The sequence below is a fragment of the Heterodontus francisci genome, chromosome 1 (assembly GCF_036365525.1).
Source record: "Heterodontus francisci isolate sHetFra1 chromosome 1, sHetFra1.hap1, whole genome shotgun sequence".
NCBI lineage: Eukaryota > Metazoa > Chordata > Chondrichthyes > Heterodontiformes > Heterodontidae > Heterodontus > Heterodontus francisci.
Genome location: NC_090371.1, coordinates 170,894,045 through 170,919,058, shown reverse-complemented (window position 1 = coordinate 170,919,058; position 25,014 = coordinate 170,894,045). Strand labels below are relative to the sequence as shown.

The following is a 25,014-nucleotide window of genomic DNA, read 5'->3' as shown; positions in this document are numbered from 1 at the left end:
AGCACCTTCTGATACTGCTATTTACTAGTGTACAAGTTACCAGATTTATTAAATTTAATTTTCAGCAAACCTGAAATGTTACCTTAAGGTATTAAGAGTATTAGAACAAGGAAGGAATGGGTTAGAAGGGATGAAAGACTAATTTCGGATAGATGGCATGAAGAACTTCCTGGTGCAGAGTGACCAGCACTTGTTTTGGTCTTTTGATTAATTCATAAGGCTGTCAGAGGGATGAGCTAAGATAGCTTGAATGGGTATGTAGTCCTGGAGGAACAGGGAAGGCTGAATTGAAAAGCTCGTACACCCTGCCATTGGGTTTCTGCACAGTGGCACGGAGACTGGCTTCAGGCCGGGAGGCGGGACCGAGGCTGGGGGTTGGAGGCGGGGCCGAGGCTGGAGACGGAGCCGGGAGGCGGGACCGGGGCGGAAGGCGTGACTGGAGGCGGAGCCGGGAGGCGGGGCCGGGGCGGGAGGCGCGGCTGGAGGCGGAGCCGGGAGGAGGGGCTGGAGGCGGGGCCGGGGTTGGAGGAAGGGGATAGGGCGGGACCGGGGCGGGAGGCGTGGCTGGAGGCGGAGCCGGGAGGAGGGGCTGGAGGCGGGGCCGGGGTTGGAGGAAGGGGATAGGGCGGGACCGGGGCGGAAGGCGGGGCCGGGGCGGGAGGCGTGGCTGGAGGCGGAGCCGGGAGGTGGGGCCGGTGATTGGTCCAGAGCAGCAGCTGAAAAGGATCAGAGTGCGGGGTGATCCCGGGAGATTTGTCTGGATAAACGGCGATGGCGGCAGAGCTGGCGGGTTTGCTGCAGCTAATGGTGGCGATGCTCAGCAGTGTGTGGGCGGTGTTGCCGGTGGCGCTGGCCGTGGCTCTCGGCACCTGGCTGTGGTTTAACAGAGGCAGCGAGCAGGAGCGGCCGGAGAGCGGGGAGGGAGCTGGGCTCCAGGGCGCTTCCCCGGAGGATATTGACGGCGGCCGTGGGAACAGCAGCCCTGAGGATACAGAGGGCAGGCGGCCGGAGGACAGTGCTGGTAAAGATTAACCTGGCTGTTTATATTGCACAGGACAGGAAGGCAGCAGCTTTCTCAGCTGCACTCATTCTGTGAGCTGACCTGTTGATATTGGCTAAGCTGCTTCATAAGCAGAGGTTCCCGGCTCGCCAGCCTCCTCCCCCCCTCTCCTGCTGCTGTCAGCCCAGCCCCGGGAGCGGACTCGGGATGGGGGTCGGCTCTCCTCCTCCTTGTTGCTGGAGGTTCCCCAACAACTGGGAATTATGATTTCAACACTCAATCTGTTCCTCTTTATACACACACACCTTGGCGGTGGGCGTATTGCTCTGTTTTGTTTATAAACTGCGACTCTTGCCTGCATTCAATGTTCTAAAATGAAATCAGGTGAATTTATCCAACTGGGATAAACAGGCGAGGGATTTCAGAAATACTGTGATTTGTGTTTATCGATGACTTCATCCCAGTTACTTTAACAAGGTGACATTTTTCGAAGCTTGTATTAAAAAAAAAATAATCTGAATAGTCGACACCTGAGAGGATTTGACGGTAACTTTTTGTTTTGAACGTCAAGTGTGTGTAAGTGGGGGTCAGGGGAAGAATGTGGGATCCGGTTCTCTTCATGGATATTTGTTTATCTTTATATAGCGAATTGAACAAGTGTCAGATAAGCTCATAAATGCGAGTAGTTCACTACCTGCTCAATCCCAGGTTGACTGAGGGGATTGGGATATTCCTGTTTTGAGGCGGTGCCCGCCGCCGCATCCCGGACCGCACTGCGCCAGAACAGCAGGCGAATCCTGCACCTTTCTGACCAGTGAGTGCCGCTCAATTAGCTCCTGAAACTAGGCAGTGTGGTATTAACCTGCACCTGTTGGCGGCAACATGCCAACTTAGTGTTGCCTGCTGTCTCTAAGTTATTTTCAGCGTCCAGTCAGTGCTAACTGCACTGCTGCTTGGCTGGACGCCTGAGCAGGCGGCCAGTATAGTTAACGGTTAGCACCAGTTAAAGCTAGCCCGCACCTCTTCAAAAGATTGCTGTGGCTGGAGCAGTTACTGGCAGTTATGCAGGGAGTGGATTTTCTGTTGATGGCACAACATGAGAGACACTACACTGGAAGTCTTTGTGGAGGAAGTGGAAAGTAGGAGCCATGACTTGTATCAGCAGGAGGTCCTCCAGACGCGTGCTGAAGGCACTCCTGTCAATGCCAGGTGTCTGGCCCTGAGGGGCTGCAAGAAGTTCCTAGATGTCACATGAACGGTCAAGGTCAGTGAAAGCATCTTCAAATGCTGTTATCCTACCTAACCTCAGACGCTGGGCGGCACAGTGGCGCAGTAGTTAGCACCGCAGCCTCAGAGCTCCAGTGAACCGGGTTCGGTTCTGGGTACTGCCTGTGCGGAGTTTTCAAGTTCTCCCTGTGACCGTGTGGGTTTCCACTGGGTGCTGCGGTTTCCTCCTACAGCCAAAGACTTGCAGGTTGATAGGTAAATTGGCCATTGTAAATTGCCCCTAGTCTAGGTAGGTGGTAGGAGAATGGTAGGGATTATGGGATTAATTTCAGATTGGTATAAATGGGTGGTTGTTGGTTGGCACAGACTCGGGCCGAAGGGCCTGTTTCAGTGCTGTATTTCTCTGACACTGACTGCTCAGATCACCACATCCCTATCATCTACTAACACTTTCTATCAGTCCGGACTCATACCTGACATTCATGTGTTCTACTGCATCCTTGCATACTTAGCACTGCTGCAAGTCTCATGCCCACATTTCAGCTTGCACATACTGCTAGCTAGTCAACCATGATGGCCACATCAGCCAAACAGATTGCATGACACTTACTAATGCACTTCCCTGTCCCTTGCAGGACAAGATCCACAAACAGGGGCTAACTGGAAGGGGACCAACATGTGTCCTTGTCCTGATCGCCATGAATTATTATTGAGGCTATGGTCAGCAATGGGACTGAAACCAGTGAAGATGACTCTATCCTCACACCTGATCCTCTTCTCTCATCCCACACAGTTATTTACAAACTTACACTCTATCCTGTCCTGTTGCACCACAGCCTTACCCTTGTGTGTCTTTCTCCTTTTCAGATATTCAGGCAGTGGAAAAACTAATGACAGCAGCACTTTATTGAGTTAGCAACTCATAGTGACAATTTAGAGGATGAGATCAGCATGTGGTGAGACACTGGGCTTGAGTGGCCTGAAGCCAGGGGAGAAGCAAGGATATTGCAGATGCCAACTCACTGTGGGGGTGAAGTTGCACATGAGTTCTGTTGTGGAGGACTCAAGTGAGCAGTTCAGTGGGGTGGCCTACAGAAGGATAATGGGTATAAACCAACAAAATATTTGGTGCATTGGCAGGCCAGCCAGAAAGACTGCAGTCAGGAGCATGGAGAAATCCAGTACCAATTTGGCACAGTGCTTTGCAGAGAGCTTGGAGCCTATCCTTTCGAACATGGAAGGACTAGTCAACTCCATCAGCACACTGTGGACCCAACCATGATTCAGTGTCTGGCCAATGTCTCTGCTTTCACCAGAAGTCTAAGTGCTGCAGTGATAGCTCAGACTGAGGTCATGCAAGCTCCAGTAGATTACTAGGATTGCTGAGGTGCTGCCCTGGAGGAATGGCAGTGGATCTATGGAACACAAACCTGTTTTCTCTCAGCATTCGTCCTCCCACCACTGCATTCCGCCAGTGTCCTTGATGTTTGCCACAGTCCAGACTACTGTAACCCATGCAAAGAGGGTGAAATCTGAAGCTGTCCCTTCTAGGCCCAGAGCTGCTAATGGTAATTGTCCAAGTCATCTGTGGCCTCTTCCACTGTAAGTCAGCAGCCATGCTGCAGCACTGTGTAGGAGTATGAGAACTGTCAAAAGCACACAGAAAATAGCGACATGGGAATCCACAAGCATTAGTTGACTTCTGTATGCAATATGCATGACTTGATTTCTAAATTTGGGGGCTTGGAATGTTTATATTGTGGTGGCTTTTATTTTTGCATTGTGGCCAAACGGATGCCATGATGGTCACAGAGAGGGAAAGTAAGGAGTGGGGCTATAGGTGAATGGGGTTATGGTTATTGGTGTATTAACTTGGATGAGTTTTTTTGAATGGACTACCTGGCCAGAAGGGACTAAGCTGCCTCCTCTTTCCTTCTCCTGCTCTTTTTCAGCTGCTCACCATATAGCTGGTGGTAAGGGTCGTTGCCTTATGATAGTAAGGTTATGCAGCAGACCACAATGCATCTTGACACACACTCTGACGAATACTGCAGGGCTCCTCCAGAGTTGTCCAGGCAGTGAAAGCATTTCAGCACGTCCGTGGTATGCGCTTTAGCATTTCATATAGCAGCATTGCTTTTATTGTGCATAGGAGCTGGCACAGTTTACTGCTGTAGACTGAAGGCATTATGACTGCCAGGATACGAGGCATTGACCTGCATAATTCTCTGCCTATAATCATACACCAGGTGGACATTGAGGGAGTGGAATCCCTTTTGGTTGCAGTATCGGGTACAGGTGGCATGTGCAGGCAATGACACCATGGGAAAGCCTGCAATCCTCAGGCAGCCACGTGCTTCCTCTGCCTGCTTCATTCTGACGAGAACGATATGTAGTTGGTTCTTATTGAGTCATGTCAGTGACCCCTCTGCAACAGTAGATGGCAAACTGCAAGATATTGCAAATATCTCCAGCTCAACCCTGAAAGGAGCCAGATGCATAAAAATTCATGGTCACTTTCATAGCCACTGGCCACGCAGTCCTTGCCTTGCTCCACAGTTTGTAGTTGTGGAACAGCAAGTGGCAGATTTTGGTGAGGACATATTTACTGAAGCATGAACAACTCTCTCTCATTGTTCCTCAGAGCTTGTTAGGAGAATTGCTGCCTGAACTCACTAGGTGGATATTGCTGCCACTGCTGCCTCTTCCCTCTTACAGCATATCCTGCTCTGCCTGGTCTCTACTCATTCTCCAAGTCATGCTGTACTCCAAGGGGAATGTCATCTAATGCACCTAATGTCCTTTAGGGAAGGAAATCTGCTGTCCCTGCCTGGTCTAGCCTACATGTGACTCCAGACCCACAGCAATGTGGTTGACTCTTATATGCCCTCTGAAATGGCCTAGCAAGCCACTCAGTTGTATCTAACTGCTACGAAGTCAATAGAAAAAAAAAAAATGAAACTGGACAGACCACCTGGCATCAACCTAGGCACAGGAAACTACAATGGCCAACCCAGCCCTGTCTACCCTGCAAAGTCCTCCTTACTAATATCTGGGGGCTTGTATCAAAGTTGGGAAAGCTGTCCCACAGACTAGTCAAGCAACAGCCTGACTGTCTGTCAGGTATGATTCCATACGTATGACTATGTCCCAGACACTGCCATCACCATCCCTGGGTATGTCCTGCCCCACTGACAGGACAGACCCAGCAGAGATGGTGGCACAATGGTATACAGTAGGGAGGGAGTTGCCCTGGGAGTTCTCAACGTTGACTCCAGACCCCATGAAGTCTCATGGCATTAGGTCAAACATGGACAAGGAAACCTCTGTGATATCAAGAACTGACTGAAGGCACTGGAGACTGCAAAGACAATGGGCCCTGACAATATTCCAGCAATAGTACAGAAGACTTGTGCTCCAGAACTTGCCACGCCCTGATCCAAGCTGTTCCAGTACAGCTACAACACTGGCATCTACCCTGCAATGTGGAAAATTGCCCAGGTATGTCCTGTACTCAAAAAGCAGGACAAGTCCAACCCGGCCAATTACAGCCCCATCAGCATACTCTCAATCATCAGTAAAGTGATGGAAGGTGTCATCAACAGTGCCATCAAACGGCACTTGCCTAGCAATAACCTGCTCAGTGATGCTCAGTTTGGGTTCCACCAGGGCCACTCAGCTCCTGATCTCATTACAGCCTTGAGTTCAGCTCTTTTGTCCATGTTTGAACCAAGAGGTGAGGGGAGAGTGACTGCCCTTGACGTCAAAGCAGCATTTGACAGAGTATGGCATCAAGGAGCCCTAGCAAAACTGAGGTCAATGGGAATCGTGGGGAAAACCCTCTGCTGGCTGGAGTCATACCTAGCGCGAAGGAAGGTGGTTGTGTTTGTTGGAGGTCAATCATCTCTGCTCCAGGACATCACTGCAGGAGTTCCTCAGGGTAGTGTCCTAGGCCCAACCATCTTCAGCTGCTTCATCAATGACTTTCCTTCAATCATAAGGTCAGAAGTGGGGATGTTCGCTGCTGATTGCACAATGTTCAGCACCATTCGTGACTCCTCATACTGAAGCAGTCCGTGTAGAAATGCAGCAAGACCTGGACAATATCCAGGCTTGGGCTGATAAGTGGCAAGTAACTTCGCATCACACAAGTGCCAGGCAATGACCATCTCCAACAAGAGAGAATCTAACCATCTCTAATTGGCATTACCATCACTGAATCCCCCACTATCAACGTCCTAGGAGCTCCCATTGACCAGAAACTGAACTGGAGTAGCCATATAAATACTGTGGCTACAAGAGCAGGTCAGAAGCTAGGAATCCTGTGGTGAGTAACTCACCACCTGACTTCCCAAACCCTGTCCACCATCTACAAGGCACAAGTCAGGTGTGTGATGGAATACTCTCCACTTGCCTGGATGGGTGCAGTTCCAACAACGCTCAAGAAGCTCGACACCATCCTGGACAAAGCAGCCTGCTTCATTCGCACCCCATCTATAAACATTCACTCCCTCCACCACTGACGCACAATGGCAGCAGTGTGTACCATCTACAAGATGCACTGCAGTAACGCACCAAGGTTCCTTGGACAGCACCTTCCAAACCCGCGACCTCTACCAAATAGAAAGACCATGGGAGCATCGTCACCTGCAAGTTCCCCTCCAAGTCGCACACCATCCAGACTTGGAACTATATTGCTGTTCCTTCACTGTCGCTGGGTCAAAATCCTGGAACTCCCTTCCTAACAGCATTCTGGGTGTACCTACCCCACATGGACTGCAGCAGTTCAAGAAGGCAGCTCACCACCACCTTTTTGAGGGCAATTAGGGATGGGCAATAAATGTTGGCTTGGCTAGCGACGCCCACGTCCCATGAATGAATTAAAAAAAAAAAAAATCTCTCCTTGAGCACCAGCTCCAACAGTTGGTGTAGACCTTGGCAACTTTAAAATAAAACTATAGACAGCACCAAACACTTGTAGCAGCGTTAACAGCCAGAAGACATTAACTAGCAGCCAACCTGCAAATAGTAGATTCACTTTAAAGTGGGGGTTCCTTCTGCTGCTGAAGTGTTCAGCTAGGTTAAGCAGGTGTTAGCTGGAATGTTAAGCTCCAAAATGGCACCACTGGCATCAAATTGTGCACTAATTTGATGCCATGATCTTCAGACCTCCAGTGGTTGTTCATTCACCAATATAGCGTCCAGTGTGACTTGCGCTAAAACAGTGCACATGTGCGTGCTGCAGATGCACTTTTGGATACCAGATAGTCGAGGTCTGCTTTAGGTTGGGAAAAAGAACCTGACCCGAACTACAGCGAACCTGCGCCCGACCTGACCATCCCTTCGATTTACCTTCCTGCACCGAACCTGCCGTCATAGTGAAGTCAGTCGCTTACTGCGCAGACTCCGTTTTTCGTCCCGGATTCCCAGCTCAAGTAAGTTTGTTTTTTTTTTAATAAGAATTCTTACCAGCAGAGCACTTGCCCTGTGTGTCCGGCCCGACCTGAGCCCGGGAGAAGGGCCCAACCCGAACCCGACATGCAGGCCTCTGCCAGACAGCACCTGTAGTGCCTAAACTACTAATGTACTGAGTTTCAGCCCACAGATCACATTTTGTTTCAGGTCAGGATGATCTCTGTTTTCCCAATACTGTTGCAAGCCATTCATGCACATGGAGGTTTCAAATTACGAATATATGCTGACTTGTAGCTTCCAACTGAAATCATTGACTTGCTAACACCATCTTAAAGACAAAACCCCCTGAATGGAAGGCTAATCTACAGATCAGAATTGCATTTCCTCTCTTTCCATTCCAAATGATTTGCTTATTGTGCCAGCAAACTCGCAGGAATGAATTGCCTAAATCAAAACCGGACTTTAGATATTGTATATGAGTGCATTTTCATACAAATAATCTTGGATGTAATGAACTAAACCTCCACACTTCTTTTCATCAACTTCTGTAAAACTGTCTAATTTTTAATTGATACTGAAGCCATGCAAGTATTTAAATAGTGACATTTCATTCCAGGAGTTTAGTTCATGTACATTTATTCTTGATTAGGAACCTCAACGAATTGCTATTGTGGTAGTGTTAAATTGTTCGAATGTTTCCATGTGTTTGCCAGTAACTCTTTTGGCCAAAATATTAAGGGAAAACCTGTCTTTGTCTCTCTCTACAGATAAAATTCCAGGTGCTGAAAAGGACGATGTACCAGAAATCAAGAGAACAGAGTTGAGAGTTAGTTTGCAGCAGTCTCCAGTTGAACAAAAAGCTGCTCCTTCGATGGCTGAAGATATTTCAGTTGCAATGGTCAAGAATCCGACACAGACCGATTTTGGTCCTGTACTGTCAAATAAGCAAGATCTACCTGATTCCAGACAGACACAGAATATTTGTGAGAATAACCAGATACAAACTCTGTTGGTGACTCGATCGACCAATATTGGGCAAGCCATTGTCCATAATGCAAGCATTACTGAAGAGTGTAATTATGAAGAGGTGTATGTTTCTGAAACAGAGTCATCTGTCAATATTGAAAAGGTGCATGAACAATCCAACCATAAAGATGAAGCCTTTGATCTAGTTTCAGCAGTTGATCAGAAATTCAAAGGAACAGGTTGTCTAAGTAATTGTAAAATGACTGATACTAACATCTGTGAAAGTAATGCTGACATGCCTAATGAGTTAAAATGCATTCAAACTGAAATGGAAAGAGGAGATAGAAAAATCTTTCAAGAGCAGGTTATTGCTGATTCGGAGAGAACAAATGTAAGTTCAGAGCCTGAAAATATTGCCAGGAAAGTTGCTGCTGTGTCCCCTTTGCCCCTCAACAATGTCTTTGTGAGTTTTAATGTTCACTATATTACTTGCTCAAACTCTCAGATCCTTGCAGTGATTGGAAACCACGAGTGCCTGGGGCAATGGGAGAACTATGTACCATTGAAACCAAACAAGGATGGATTCTGGTCCAATTCCATTCTGCTCCCAATGAATTCCAGGATTGAGTGGAAATATGTGATGGTGGAAGATGGAAAGATCCGTCGGTGGGAGGAATGCCTCAATAGGGTACTGGAGACTGGTCATGAAGATTTTGAAATATATCAGTGCTGGGGTTACCATTGAGCCACAAGCAGAAGTTGGAGCAATGTAATATCCAAAATGGAATGCACTGCTCAGGACTACAGGATGGGGAGTTTTGAGTTCGCTGCTTTCAAAGGGGAACTGAATTCCAGCGATTTATGTAACTCCTCACTTTCCAATGTTGTAATTTTAGTTGTTTAACATCTGTCAACGGTTTCTTCTGTCTTTCTATTTTTCTGCTTCGATTTCAGATTATATGGGCTGCCAGGATTTTCAGTTTGCTAAAGGTTGGTTGTCTTGTCTAGGTAACAGTTTAATGCTGCTGAGATGTACTTTTACACAAGAACCTTAACAGTCATTTCCTCTTCTCGGGAAGAGGAAGATTATCATGGTAATCAGCAAAGTAGATAAATAAGCATAAAATATTTACAGATTTATTAGTAAATTTTTAATGAGTAATATACCAAGAATTACTGCATGCAAATTGGATCACTCAACTGTTCTATTTCTATTATCTGCATTTGTGGGAAATAATTTATTAAAACTAGTTAGGATTTAAATTTACTTTTAGGTGAAAGGGTACTGAGCTTTTGCATGATATTGAAGTGTATTGACTGCCCCCCCCCCCCCCCAAACTAAAATGTTAATGGAAAATATGTATAGCTACTGAAGTGCAATCCAAAAATCAAATGTCATGCCTCTATAGAAATACAGTGGAGGCGCAGCCTTGGAATCTGTGTATATTGTAATTAGAATACAGGCATTCGTATTCTGAGCAGGTTTGGATGTTTTGCATCTTCCTCATTGAAAGAATACTGTTTGAGAGGGGCAAGGTTTAAATATAAATGTTAAAATGAATTTACTGAAACTTGAGACTTACTTTGCAAATTGTGAATCCACTATGATCACTTAAATCTACAATATGCTACTGAATTGTAAAATCTTTTTGTGGTATACTGGTGCTACTTCCTGTAGTGCAATGATTGTATTCAAAAGGTGAATAGCATGTCAAAATGCTTCTAAACTAAATATCAAAAGGAACAAAATGGTATCTAATACTCCACAATATGGAACCTGTAGTCCAATCTACCTTCAACTGATTTTTTTTCTGAAGTCTTACATGAAAATATTTTGAATAATGTCAGCTCTGATGCTAGTGCTCAAAAATAAAATTGTCCAATTTACCACACTCATTTGGGGTTGGTTGGAGTTCAGATAAATCAGGTACTGAAAAGGGAGCAGATTTACTTTTGCACTTGACAGATGCTTGATGCTGACGGTCCTGAAACAAATGTTTGATTCCTCGTTTTAGCAGAAGTCAAATTCTTTAAACTCATTTAGGAGATAAAATTTCCTGAATTGTGTATACAAAATTAACTAATTTCTAGCTAGAAAACACTGGGGGGTGGGGGAGAGAAATAGCCATAGTTCGTGGTGGGAAAACATATGCTTCCTTTCTGACCAGCTAAAGTTTTTTTTTGTGAAAAGTGATGTAAATTTAAATTTCCTGTTGAAAATCAGTCGGTTTAATTCATTGACACTAACCACCTGCTAAATTTTGATCTGACTGGAGGACTGAAACTTTGTATAGTGACACTCACAGTGGCAAATGTGTAAGATTTGGAAGTTTTACTACAGAGAATTAGCTCCCTTTTTAAATTCACAACAATAAAATTTCCCAGTTTCCAATTTTGCACTTTCACCTTTAGAGAAATGTTCTGGGCACCATCAGACCTGATTTGTATAATTTAACTATTGCAAATCCTGAAAACTCTCATTTTCAACAGGCCTGGATATTCTCAATGACCAAAAGCATGTTATGTTGCCAATGATGCATTTCAAATGCATCACAATTGAAGCAAGTGAATTAATAACATGCAGTGGTACAACATGAGTCCACAAACATTGGGACTTGAGAGTAGTATAATTAGCTCGTACTGAGTCTTGGAATGCAAGAAGTTGCACACAATGTTTAGGAGACACAAAGCAAATACATATGCTGCTTCTGAGCATGTCCTGTAACCTCTAGAATAATATACTGAAGGTGTCAACATAAATACCTTTCCTTCTCCACTGCTGCCATCCCCCAGCCAACCTCATGCACAGACTAAGTTCTTTTCTCCTATTAGCAAAGGAAGGAAAGACTAGTAGGAAGCTGGTTTTCTTTTCCAACCAATAACCCTTGCTTCATTTGGGCACTTTTTTAATCTATTGATGCTGGAGTCCTGTGCTATTCAGACAGAATGGAATAATTGTTGCAGAACCCAAACTAGAAATTACAAGTTTCTGCTCAGCTTTTTAAAAAAAAAAAAAAAATCTTGGGAAGCCAGTATACTCTTCCCAGGCATAATTTTTTTTTCACTGGTATAATTGTGCTTTCTGGTTTAGATGTTCAATCTATACTCAACTTTCACATGGTCTTAAGACATTTGTTTTAATTTTGTGCAGCATAATCTGAACTGAATCTGTAAGGTACTTTTTTTTTTGCTTCTAAGATTTACTACCTTGATGTGTGAAATGAATTTGCTCTGGCCAAAATAATTAAAGCACGCTAGTATTAACTGACTCAACAAAGCGCCTTTTTTTTTCTTTAGACCATTTAAAATGCAAGCCCAATATATCTCAATGTTCTGGCTAATAGAAAATGGAAGCATGGTCATATCTATACACCCAGATAGCTTTTTAAAAAAAAAAACACAAAACTGGGAGAATAGTAGTATAGATGACACAAAGTAATCTTCCACTGGGGAAGTAATGATTTGTTCATGACCAAGACTATAGCACAGGTTTGTGCCACACTAGATAATTAACTACTGTTGGTAATTACACTTGTGCATAATTACCATGTACAGAAAAAGGCACTAATTACACTACAGCTCCAGCTTTGTTTAAACTGGTTTTCCCTGTTTTTTTTGACTAGTGTAAACCAAATCTATAATGTTGATTTACTGATTAAACTCGGGTTAATTTTTTGTTGGCTTCATTTTCTTGTTTGAATCGAATGGTCACAAAACAGTGCATATATAATTAGCTGTTATGGTGTATGGAAGACAGGAGCAATTCCAGCAAGTTCAAGCAGGTGTTCCTTGCTTGTCTGCCTTGGCGCGCCCCACTCTTGGTCCACTAGTGTGTGACTTGAGCTCCGTATTCAGTGTCTTGTTTTTGCTTATTCGGCACAGTGGTTAGCACTGCAGCCTCACAGCTCCAGCGACCTGGGTTCAATTCTGGGTACTGCCTGTGTGGAGTTTGCAAGTTCTCCCTGTATCTGTGTGGGTTTCCTCCAGGTGCTCCGGTTTCCTCCCACATGCCAAAGACTTGCAGGTTGATAGGTAAATTGGCCATTATAAATTGCCCCTAGTATAGGTAGGTGGTAAGGGAATAGAGGGACAGGTGGGGATGTGGTGGGAATATGGGATTAGTGTAGGATTAGTATAAATGGGTGGTTGATGGTCGGCACAGACTCGGTGGGTCGAAGGGCCTGTTTCAGTGCTGTATCTCTAAATAAAAATAAATAAAATAAAAATAAATGTGATCAGTTTAGCATACAGAGGTACTTAAACAAGCCAATTCATGCAAAACACCATAGTATTTTAGTTACTCTTGAATCTGTGGTAGCCATTGTCCTGTTATATATGTGATCTCTTATCTAATTTAACTAGTAATTGCATATGGGTAGACTGAATAAAATAGGTTTTGCAAAGTATTAAGTAGCAGCAGATTTTTATTTGTGTACTGAGTCAAAAGCAGGTTTTGCAAAGTATTAAAATAGCAGCAGATTTTATTTGTGTACTGCAGTGAGTCAAAAGCCATACATCGTAAAGAATAAAATGCAGAAACATGGACTTCACTTCTTTAGCATTTTCTCTCTGTCTTTTACTCTCTTTATCCTCTTCTCTTGGTTTCTGATCATGGAGGACATTTCTGTAAATCAAATGTTTTAGATTCTGTAATGGTTCTGAAGCATTAAATTGTATTAACTTGATTGAAAAATAAACTGGTCACATAGAAACAGCTGCTTGTATAGTGGAAGGATGTACCAAAACAACTCCAGGTTCCACTGTCAATATCGTAAAAATTTATTTCTAGCTACTTTTTAAAATTGCTTTCCTTAAGAGGGGGTGAAAAAAATAATAAATCTCCAATCATTTGAAATGTGAACAAATTGTAAGTATTACGATACCATGATTCTTCAGCTGAAGATCTTCCACCAGGTTCTGCAGACCATCGAGTTTGTTCTGCAGTTTCTTGCAGGCCTGCCCTGCAACATCCATCTGGTCAGCATCTGAAGGGATAGACAGACAATGAGCACATTTTATAATCTGAAATTTAGATCTGATAGTTTGTGCAAATTGGTTGCCAAGTATAACAGTGACTACACTTCAAAAATGCTTCATTGGCTGTAGAGAGAGTTTGGACATCCTGTGATTATGAAAGGTGCTATATAAATGCAAGTCTGATGTGAGTTCCCCACTACAGATAGAGGCATTTCTCAGCTGAAAGTGCTTCATATTCTACTAAGGAGTAAAATGCTTTTTATTGAATAATCAAATCTACCAGGTGTGGTTATTGAAAAATCCTTATTACTATTGCTCATATTTTAAATACTGACAAGCTATGTTTCGAAGAAAGTTAAAATTAATTTGCAAACTTATTTTTGTACTCTTCCATTTTAATCGCAACTTGAATCTGCTATTTTAAGGAAGATATTTTCTACTGTCATTTGTTTGGATATACTCTGGTTCAGCAACCATGAGATTTGTTTGCTAAAGACCCCCATTCTTAGCATGTTTTTAGCCCGGATTAAAAGTTTAAAAATCTTGCAATCTATACTAATGTGTTTTTGAGCCAGCAATTCGTGTTGACGATATAACCAATGTTTGATTCTCTTGCCCCCTTTTTGTTTGACTGCAGATGTTAGCCTGCTTATGTTTAAAGTTAACCCTTCAGAAAGAAATCAGGCAAACACCTTATCAGGGTTACAAAGGGGGAGAACTTTTTAGCATAAGTTTCGGAGGCTGCCTTTTTCTCAAGGGTACACAACTGCTCATACCGTTATGTTGGAAGTGAAGTTCATTTTCTGAATACGGTGCTGACATGTAGCCGGTCCTTGAAGTGCACAAATCATCGAGGACTGCGGTGTCTCTCCTGTACTCCGATAGTGAGCCAGTTAGCAAGGAAGATACTGGAGATCTCTCTGATAGACACTGCTGCTTGGGGGAGGACATGTAACATGGACCACCTACCTGTAATGAGTGGTCTGCTGCAGGGAGAAATACAATTTTTAAAGTTTAGCAAATTGGGTAATTAAAGTATATAGTTAATGCACCTAAGATAGTTAACAATTTGCTGCAATCAGATCAAAGAACTGGGGCTGGATTTTCATTGAGGTTGGGACCCTGACACCCAGAATTTCTGGCTCCTGCGCCCTGTCAGCATAGCTGACATGATGCTAGCTTCAAATGTAAATGATCTAGTTGGACTGGGGGTGGGTATGGAGATGGGAAGCAGTCCCAGATTAAATATTAAAAGGCAGGCAGCAGATCAGAGGGTCAGCAAGTGTAAACAAGTGGCCAAACAGTGAACAGGAAAGTGAAGCGTTATTGTTTGTCACGCTTTCTTTGATTTTTTGTTTGTCAATTTTTAAATGTCCAACCACATTGCTCCCGACAGCTAATCACTTATGTGCACCGAACCGTTCGCTCTTCCTGCTCTTCAATTAACTGCCTGTTCAGAGGTGAGCAAGTTTCCGGCTCCCCATCCCCCTCCTTGAAAACTGTAATGCATTCCGGAGATGACGAGATCCAGAGACGCCGTCTTCAGTTCGGCCTGCCCCCAAGTTTGCCCTCCGTGCGCTTCGACAATGCAACCCCTGATCTCTCTATGACTTGACTAACCAACATAAGTTATTCACTTGTGCACTTCTTTAAAATCTCATTTAACCCAAGTCATGGGTTCAGTCCTACTTCCTTTTTAGTTGATCAACACGCTTGCATGAAGTTACACTTCGTTTGAAATATTGCAGTAGCTAGGTATAAGCAAATGTTTGTGCTTGCAACATCTTTCATTTATATTGTGCCTTTTACATGGCAAAATGTCCCAGTGTGCTTAGAGTGTTACATTGCAAAAATAATTGCTCTTGTCATGGGAAATCTTGCTTCCTACTGATTTCCTGTTGGTAACTTGGTTGTCTAACATCTTTTTTTCAATATGAATTTTTCGTATTCAATTTAAGTCAGCTGACTGAATATCGTAAGTCCCCTGAAGGGTGAGGTGTGGGATTCACCTGATAAAAGATCAGCTCAAATTTTCAGTGCAATCTTTTACTACCTACAAACAAGTAAGATTTGTGGAGAAACCCACTATATTTTTTTGTGGGGTGGGGGAGAAAGGAATTGAATAAAAAAATTAAACCTTGTGTGTTGTCACCTTCCAACTATCTGACCATGTTTTGGATTCTTCTCCTTCTCTTACGCGCCCCCTGCAAAAACAAAAATCGGGTTCCCTCCCCAACCACAGTACAAAATGGCTCTTACAAAAATCACAAGTAACATTCTGTGAGGGATGGAAGTAACTATCCCTCCTTTAATCATCTTGAGCTGGCTGCAGCCTTTGATACAGACGGCTACACCACCCTCCACTTTCAGCAGTGGGACAGCCCTTTATCTGGTTCCATTCTTATCTATCTAATCATATCCAGAGAATCAGCTGCAATGACTCTCTCCCCACTCCTGCATTGTTAACTGGTGTCACCAAAGGATCTTCCTTGGCCCCCTCCAATTTCTAATCTACATGCTGAGCCTCAGCGATATGATCTGAAAACACAGCATCAGTTTCCATGTGTACACTGATGACACCAAGCTCTACCTAATCAACTCTTTTTCGCTGTCTCTAAATTGTCACTGCTTGCTTGTCAAACATCCAGTACTGACTGAGTGGACATTTCCAACTAAACAGCGGAAAGACTGACGCCATCGTCTTCAGTTTCCATCACAAACTCCAAGATGAGCTGCCAACCACATCCTGTGACAGATGAAGTAAACTATCACTTAAGATCACCTATTTCCACCTCCCATAATGTTGCCCGACTCTGCTCTGGTTCAGCCTGTCTGCTGCTGAAACTCTTCTGTCTTTTGTTACGTCTAGACTTGACTATTCCAATGCATTTCTGCCCTCCATAAACTTGACCATCAAACTTGGCTACTCCCATCCTAACTCGCACTGGCCCATTCATCCATCAATTCTGCACTCATTGACCTACAATGCCTCAGTTTTAACATTCTCATCCTTGTTGTTAAATCCCTCCATAGCCTCACTCTTCCCTACCTCTAATCTCCAGCCCTACAGCCCTGATATCTGTGCTCCTCTGCCCTCTTCAGCATCCTCAATTTTAATTGTGCCACCATTGGAAGCTGTGCATTCAGCTGCCAAGGTCTTGAGTGCTGAAATCACCGCCGTTTATTTTTAAGGCAGTCCTTTTAAAACTAACCTGAAAATGTTTTTGGTCACTAGCCCTAATATGTCCTTATGTGGCTTGGTGTCAAATTTTTGTTTCATGCTTCTTCTTTTACTACAATACAAGTGATCATCATTATGATGAAAGCTGGAAATGAGGGAAGAATTTGGAAAAAATATTGCTGGAGTGTTTAAACTACTTTCAATTTGGAAAAAGCTGGGCAATAAATGCTGTTAATACAACTTTTGGGGTGCAGGGGACATTTTAATTTTGTGCTTAATAGCATCTCTGAACTTTGCTCTTACACTTCATTTAGTTTGAATATATGAAGTCATTATTCTAGCTTTCATGATTCTACTCATGATTGACAAAATATTAGATACTTATGTAAAGCTCAATGCAACAGTTTATTATAATTAGCTTAATTAGAACTGGCCTGTGTAAATTTGAAAGAGAGGGTGCACACTACACACTACTGGTTTATAATACCTGCTTCTGCCATTACTCCAGTGGGGATAGAGGGGAAAGTATTTTAAATGCCCTAATATATGTAAAACAGATGATCATTGCTTGAGCCAAATAGCACTCGTACTACTTTTAGGCACAAATAGGATCTGAATTGAACTGTTTTACTCCTACCAGGTAAAGTCTGTCTTAAAGGTGCCTGGGTTTGGTATCAGAAGCCAGAGCTGCTTTTGTCTTGTGTAAAATAACAAATTGGTAGGGGCTATGGAAGACATTGTCATATTGAAAGACTTTCTGCATATTTTGGGCACATTAAAGCCTGAATTTTTTTTTTAAAAAGCAACTCCAGCAAAAGCACACTGGTCTAGGATTTCCTGCAATAGGAAGATTAATTCTGTATGGCTGTCAATTTCACCAGGTTGTGTGCTGATTGCCCTTTTGCTAATGTACATTTGATTCAACGTCCTGGTTTTCTGGTTTTTCGAAGCAGTACAGCTGTTTCACAGTACTTTGATATTGTCAAGGAAACTGACTCATGCAATAGGTTTATTTCAGATGAAATAATTGAACTCAATTGACAAAATTAACCAATTCATCCCTTTTACTAATTAACATGGTAATGCACTATCCTACATTTTCAGCACTAGAATACTGCCTTTCAACATCCATAAGGAGCTCAATAAAATATCCCCAGCTTTCACCATCTAATGTAAAGAGGGTTTTCACATAATTACTAAATAGGGTTTAAAAATTGATCACACTTATGCCTATTGAAATAGGGTAACATTGCAGAACAGTTGTTATTGGACTAGTAATCCATAGACATGGGCTACTGATCCTGAGACATGAATTCAAATCCCAGCATAGCAGCTAGGGAATTTAAATTCAGTTAATTATGTAAATCTGAAAAAAAGCTAGTATCAGTGATGATCATAAAACTACTGGCTTATTGGAAAAAGTCACCTCGCTCACTAATGCCATTTAGCGAGTCTGCTGTCCTGGCCAGGCTTGTATGTGACTCCAGATCCCCAGCAATGTGGCTAACTGTTCAGTACCCTCTGCAATGGCTGAACAAGCCACTCACTTGTATCAAACTGCTACAAAAAAGTCTGAGTAATGAAACTGGCCAGACTCGATGGGATACAGGCACAAACTGCCCAGTCACTCCAACAAAGCCCTCCTGGGGACCTGTACCAAAATTGAGAGGGTTGTCCTAGAGTGCAGTGAAGCAACAGACTGGCACAGTCATAATCACAATCAACATCTCAAACTCCTCTGTCACCAGCCCTGGGTATATCCTGTCCCAGCGGTAGGACAAGCCTACCAAAGGTGACGGCGCAGTGGTATACAGGCAGGAAGGAGTGATCCTGGGAGTCCTCAACATTGATCAGACCCCATTAAATCTCCTGGCAAATGGGCAAAGAAGCCTTCTGTTGATTACCACTTGCCTCCTCTCTCTTGCCCCCTCCCCCCAAATCAGCAACTCTATGTTGAACACCAATTGGAAGAAGCACTGAGGGCAGCAAGAGCACAGAATATACCCTGGCTGGGGAACTTCAATATCCACCAGTAAGAGTGGCTCGATAGCACCACTACTGCCCAAGCTGGCTAAGTCCTGAAGGCCATGGCTGCCAGACAGAGCCTGTGGCAGGAAGTCAGAGAACCAACTCGAGGGGAAAAACCTACTTGACCTTGTACTCGCTAATCTCCCTGTCACAGATGCATCTGTCCATGACCGCATTGGTGGTAGTGACCACCACACAGTCCTCATTTAAATAAAGTCTTCACAGTGAGGACACCCTCCAATGTAGCATATGGTACCAACAGTGTGCTAAATGGGATAAATATAGAACAGATCTAGCAGCTCAAAATTGGGCATCTATGAGGCGCTGTGGGCCATCAGCATCAGAATTCTGCCGCAATCTGTAACCTCATGGCCTGGCATATACCTCACTCTACTGTTACCATGATCATGGGACCAACCCTGGTTCAATGATGAGTGCAGGACAGGATCGCAAAAGCGGCACCTGGCATACCTAAATGAGGTACCAACCGAGTGAAGCTACAACACAGGATTATACGCACACTAAACAGTGGAAGCAGCATGCTACAGACAGCGCTAAGCAATTCCAAAACCAACAGATCAGATCAAAGCTCTGCAGTCCAGTCACATCCAGTCATTAATGGTGGTGGACAATTAAACAACTTATAAGAGAAGCAGGCTCCATGAACATTCCCATCCTCAACGATGGCAGAGCTGAGCACTTGAATGCAAAAGACAAGGCTGAAGTGCTTGCAACCATCTTCAGCTAGAAGTGCTGAGTGGATGATCTATCTCTGCCTCCTCCTGAGATCCCCAGCAACACAGCCATCAGACTTTAGCCAATTAGATTCACACCACATGATCTCAAGAAACAGCTGTGTAGATTGGATACAACAAAGGTTATGGGCCTGAATAACATCCTAGCTGCAATGCTCAAGGCTTAAGTTCCAGAGCTAGTCACACCCCTAGCCAAGCTGTTCCAGTACAGCTACAAAGTTAGCATCCACCCGACAATGTGAAATATTGCCCTGTCCACAAAAAGCAGAATAAATCCAATCTGCCCAATTACTGCCCAATCAGTCTACTCTTAATCATCAGCAAAGTGATGGAGATTGTCATCGATAGTGCTATCAAACGACGCATACTCACCAATAACCAGCTCACCGATACCCAATTTAGGTTCTGCCAGGACCACTCAGCTCCAGACTTCTGAAGAAGGGTCACTGGCCTGAAGCTTTAACTCTGCTTCTCTCTCCACAGATGCTGCCAGACCTGCTGAGTATTTCCAGCATTTCTTGTTTTTATTTCAGCTCCAGACTTCATTCACCCTTGGTTCAAATATGGTCAAAAGAGTTGAATTCCAGAGGTGAGGTGAGAGTGACTGCCCTTGATACAAGGCAGCATTTGACTGAGTATGGCATCAAGGAGCCCAAGTAAAATTAAAGTCAATGGGAATCAGGGGGAAACCTCTCCACTGGGTGGAGTTAAAGCTAGCACAAAGGAAGATGGTTGTGGTTGTCAGAGGCCAATCATCTCAGCCTCAGGACATCACTGCAGGTGTTCCTCAGGACTGTGTCTTAGCCCCAACCATCTTCAGCTGCTTCACTGATGACCATTATAAGGTCAGAAGTGTGGATATTTGGAGATGATTACACAGTGTTCAACTTCATTTGCAACTCCGTCGATAATGAAGCAGTCTATGCCCGCATGCTGCAAGACCTGGACAACGTGTAAGTAATATTTTCACCACACAAGTGCTAGGTAATGATCATCAACAAGAGACAGTCTAATCACTTCCCCCTTGACTTTCAACAGGATTACCATCATTGAATTCCCCCATCATCGACATCCTGGGGTGTTGTCAACATTGACCAGAAACTTAACAAGAAGGGTCACATAAATACTGTTGGTACAAGAGCAGGTCAGAGGCTGGGTATTCTGTGGCATGTAACTCACTTCTTTAAATTCTTTCATGGGATGTGTGTGGGCGTTGCTGGCATCCTGACTCCCTAAAGCCTTTCAACCCTGTACAAGGCACAAGACAGGGTTGTGATGAAATATTCCCCACTTGCCTCTATGAGTGAAGCTCCAGCAACACTCCAAGAGGTTTGACACTATCCAGGACAAAGTGGTCTGCTTTAATGGCACCCCATCCACCACCTTAAACATTCACTCCCTTCATCACAGGCACACCCTGGCTAAAGTGTGCACTGTCTATAAGATGCAGTGCAGTAACTCGTCAAGGCTTCTTTTACAGAACCCTCCAAACCTGTGACCTCTACCGCCTAGAAGGTCAAGGGCATGGGGACACCACTACCTGCAAGTTCCCCTCTAAGTCATGCACCATCCTGACTTGGAAATGTATCACTGCTCCTCATCATGACTGGGTCAAAGTCCTGGAACTCCTAACCAAACAGGAGTGTGCAAGTACCTACACCACAAGGAGTGTAGCAGTTCAAGAAGGCTGCTCGCCATCACATTCTCATGGGCAATTAGGGGAATGGGCAATTAAATACTGGCATTGCCAGCAACGCCTATATCCCATGAATAACTAAAAAATCTAAATCAATGATATAAATGACAAAGTAAGGGACCTAGTTCTGACCACTGTGGTACCCCACTGGAAGCAGCCTTCAGTCACAGAAATACCTGAACATTAGCCTTTGTTTTCTGTGCCTGAGCCAATTTTGTATCCAATTTGCCACTTTCCCTTGGAACCCATGGGCTTTTATTTTGCTGACTCGTCTGCCATGTTAGACCTTGTCAAAAACGTTGCTAAAATCCACGCAGCCTACATCAAAAGTGCTACCCTTATTGACCCTGCTTGTTACCACCCCCAAAAAACTTAATCAGGTTAGTCAGATATGGCTGACACTTAACAAACCCACACTGACTGCCCTTACATAATCCATACCTAAATGATGATTTATATTGACCCTCAGGATTTTTTCCAGTTTCTTCGAGGTTAGGCTGATTGGCATGAAATGCAAATGGGAACTCCACATAAAGTCCTTCCACTTTTCACTGACTGCCTCTCCCCCTACTCCAGTCAGTACCTCACCGGTTACCTCATGTACAGATGGCCAAGTCTGCCCGTGCACAGGTGCAGGTGGAGCAGTCTTTGGCAAGGCCCTCATGGGCTCCAAAACCCAGAGGTTGTCATCCAAAAGCATCTTCACCATCAGAGCAGGGATCTGCACAGCCTGTCTATTACCTCTGCTGAAGCCACAGGTGTTACACCACATGGGAGCAGTAGGAAAAGGGAAAGCTTTGTAGTTGCACAAGGGTATGCACATGGATGTACGAGAAAATATCATGTTGTGAAGTTTCCATTGTTTGGTAGAACCACATAAAAATTATTTTGCACCACTTTACTATCTTGCCCATTTTTATAACTCGTTCATGGGATATGGGCATTGCTGGTAGAGCCAGCATTTACTGCCCATCCCTAATTGCCTTTGAGAAAGTGGTGGTGAGCCACTCTCTTGAGTTTCTATAGTCCATGTGGTGCAGGCACATCAGAGAGAGGGAGTTCTAGGATTTTGACCCAGCAACAGTCAAGGAATGGTGATACATTCCCAAGTTAGGATGGTGTGTGGTTTGAAGGGAAACTTGCAGGTGAGTTCTGTTCCCATGCCTCTACCGCCTTTGTTCTTCTCGGTGGCCGAGCTCACGGGTTTGGAAGGTGCTGTCAAAGGAGCCTTGGTGAGTTGCTGCCATGCATCTTGTAGATGCAACTGTGCACCAATGGTGGAAGGAGTGAATGTTGAAGGATGGGGTGTCAATCAAGCGGGCTACTTTGTCCTGGATGGTGTTGAGCTTCTTGAATGTTGCTGGAGCTTCACTCATCCAGCCAAGGGAGGAGTATTCCATCATACTCCTGTCTTGTGCCTTGTAAATGGGGGAAATGTAGCCATAGTATTTATATGGCTGGTCCAATTGCTGTTGAAAGTCAAGGGGAGGTAATTAGATTCTCTCTTTTTGGAGATGGTCATTGCCTGGCACTTGTGTGGCACTAATGTTACTTGCCACTTATCAGCCAAGAACTGAATGTTGTCCAGGTTTTGCTGCATGCGGGCATGGACTGCTTTAGTCTCTGAGGAGTTGGTTGGAAGGTGGCAAGTCACATGATTGATGGTGAATGGAAAGGCATGGATTGACAGGTACCAATGGGTGGGAGGGGATGGTTTTCAAGGGGTGGTTGGTTTCTTACAGGACTGCTTTTTGTCTGTGGCATGCAGGTGTGGGGGCAGGTAAGGAAAAGAGTGGTCACTGCATGAAAATTCAGGAGGGCAAGATGGAATAAGTGGTCATGCTTAGTTTAGTTTTTTATGCATTTTTTGCTCCATATATCCAATGAGAAAGGAAAATTACTGCTGAAAGCTCTAGGTTCTTTTTGAGCTACTTTGTCACAGTGGTATTCAATGGGAAAAATGCATGGAGTGCAGATTTGGGTCACATAGCACCCATTATAGTGGCGCTACAGTGGCCTTTCACCGCTTACTGAGTGTGCGCCGTGCACCAGCTACCTCCTGGGTGGCATATTGTGTAGAAGAAGGGCGCATGCGGGGGTTGTACCTGCATGTGCCAGAAAGCTGTGAATGGATGCTATCCTGAAGCCATGCAGTCTAACTGACTGATATGATGCCAGGATTGCAAACTTGAACCATGCAGATCCTGTCTACATACTCAAAAAAACAAGTGCAGAAATGCAAGATGAGTCCTCAACTAGGGCTATTTAAAGGGCCACTCAACAATTTGCAGGTGAGGTGTTTTTCAATTACTTTGGCTTAAACAGAGTTGGTGGAAGCACTGTGGAGTGTTGTTGGAGGTGTTTTTTTGGCAGGTGGTGACCGGAGAGAGGAGTATTGGATGCAGGTATGGGAGCAGTTGTTGCACTACCTCTTGGTCTGTAATATGGCCAGCAGATGGAATGGAGGTGACAGAGAGGGGAAGCTCTGTGAGGAGAGGGAGGGCTCTCCATCAAAGGCCCTATCCACCATGAGTATTCTGGGAACAACACATCTAGATTCATATGAGCCAGAAGCAATGCCTGAAGTGGCTCAGATTTACCAAAGAGGTCATCATCATGGAGCTGTGCCACCTCCTTCAGCTCAACCTGAAGCCTCACAGCAGGGCGAGGATGGCCACCTAGTGGCCGTGAAGGTCACTATCGTCCTCACCTTTTACGCCTCTGGATCCTTCCAGGAATGAGCTGGAGACATTGTGAATATCTCGCAGCATCTGGAAGGTGACAGAGGCCATAGACACAAACCATAGGAGCACTAGGCCAGGTAAGGACACCCACAAACCAGAGACCCTCTCTGGTGCATACTGCAAAGATCTCCTCAGGAGGCAAGAGCAGGATGAAAGGGCTTCGCCAGGAGAGCGGGTTCCCGATGATACAGAATGCCATCGATTGCACGTGTTTCTGCGGACCCCCATGTTGACCAGGAGAGATACAGAAACCACAAGCGCTACCACTCCATAAACATGGGGTTGGTGTGTCACCAGACCACAAAGTTCATCTTGGTAATTGCCTGCTAGCAGCAGCCATGATGCAATCATCCTGCAAGTGTATGCCCTACCCATGGGCTTCCAGCCTCTGAGAAGGCCCAAAGGCTGGCTGCTCATGTAGGTCTGCCCCCTCTGCATTGTGGCTTATAACCCCCTTTTGCCATCCCACCTTGCAAGCAGAGAGGACATATAATGAAAGCCATGGAGCCAGTCGAACATCGTGGAATAGGCAGTCGGCCTTCTGAAACAATGTTTCCACTGCCTAGACTGCATGGTGAGATCTTTGCAGTATGCACCAGAGAGGGTCTCCCAGTTTGTGGTGGTGTACTGCATCCTCTACAACCTGGCCATTATGAAGACGTAGCCATTACCTCCTGCCATCTGGAGGTCACCTTGGAAGGAGGAGGAGGAAGGGGAGGCTGGGAGGAGGCAACATAGACCCTGCGCAATCGGACACAACAAGGATTGTGAGGTTCTGCTTCACTTGAAACAAACTTCCCCATCCCAACATGGACCCTCATTCTCCACCATCACATCTATTTCAGATGCCCCACCTCAAAGTCCCCTCTGCCAACATTCAACAATAAAAGCCACCAACAAAAATCTTTGAAAACATCTTTATCCAAGAACACATCTAATTATACAAACAACAATGAACTATTCACCCTCTTAGTACCTGTTTTGTGGGTGTCCTTATCTGGCCTAGTGCTCCTATGCAGTGCTAT

The 25,014-nt window shown here is 44.5% G+C and overlaps 2 protein-coding genes across 9 annotated transcripts in view; one reads left to right on the top strand and one right to left on the bottom strand.

Moving 5' to 3' along the window:
* Positions 1-718: 718 nt before the first annotated feature.
* On the top strand, positions 719-13,320 carry stbd1 (starch binding domain 1). Its single transcript, XM_068038504.1, has 2 exons — positions 719-1,021; positions 8,410-13,320. The coding sequence occupies exons 1-2, from the start codon at positions 772-774 to the stop codon at positions 9,351-9,353; spliced, it is 1,194 nt and encodes a 397-aa protein (XP_067894605.1). The 5' UTR covers positions 719-771; the 3' UTR covers positions 9,354-13,320.
* Positions 13,027-25,014, bottom strand: part of LOC137373534 (coiled-coil domain-containing protein 158-like) — a 211,813-nt gene continuing 199,825 nt past the window's right edge. For 7 of the 8 annotated variants that reach the window (XM_068038425.1, XM_068038455.1, XM_068038464.1 and 4 more), the window contains 3 exons: positions 14,362-14,571; positions 13,492-13,593; positions 13,027-13,232 (listed from right to left, as the gene is read on the bottom strand). In XM_068038425.1, the coding sequence (XP_067894526.1) occupies positions 13,156-13,232; positions 13,492-13,593; positions 14,362-14,571 (389 nt within the window). In that variant the 3' untranslated portion in view covers positions 13,027-13,155. The remainder of the gene's footprint in view (positions 13,233-13,491; positions 13,594-14,361; positions 14,572-25,014) is intronic. The other variant, XM_068038434.1, reaches the window with a different exon arrangement.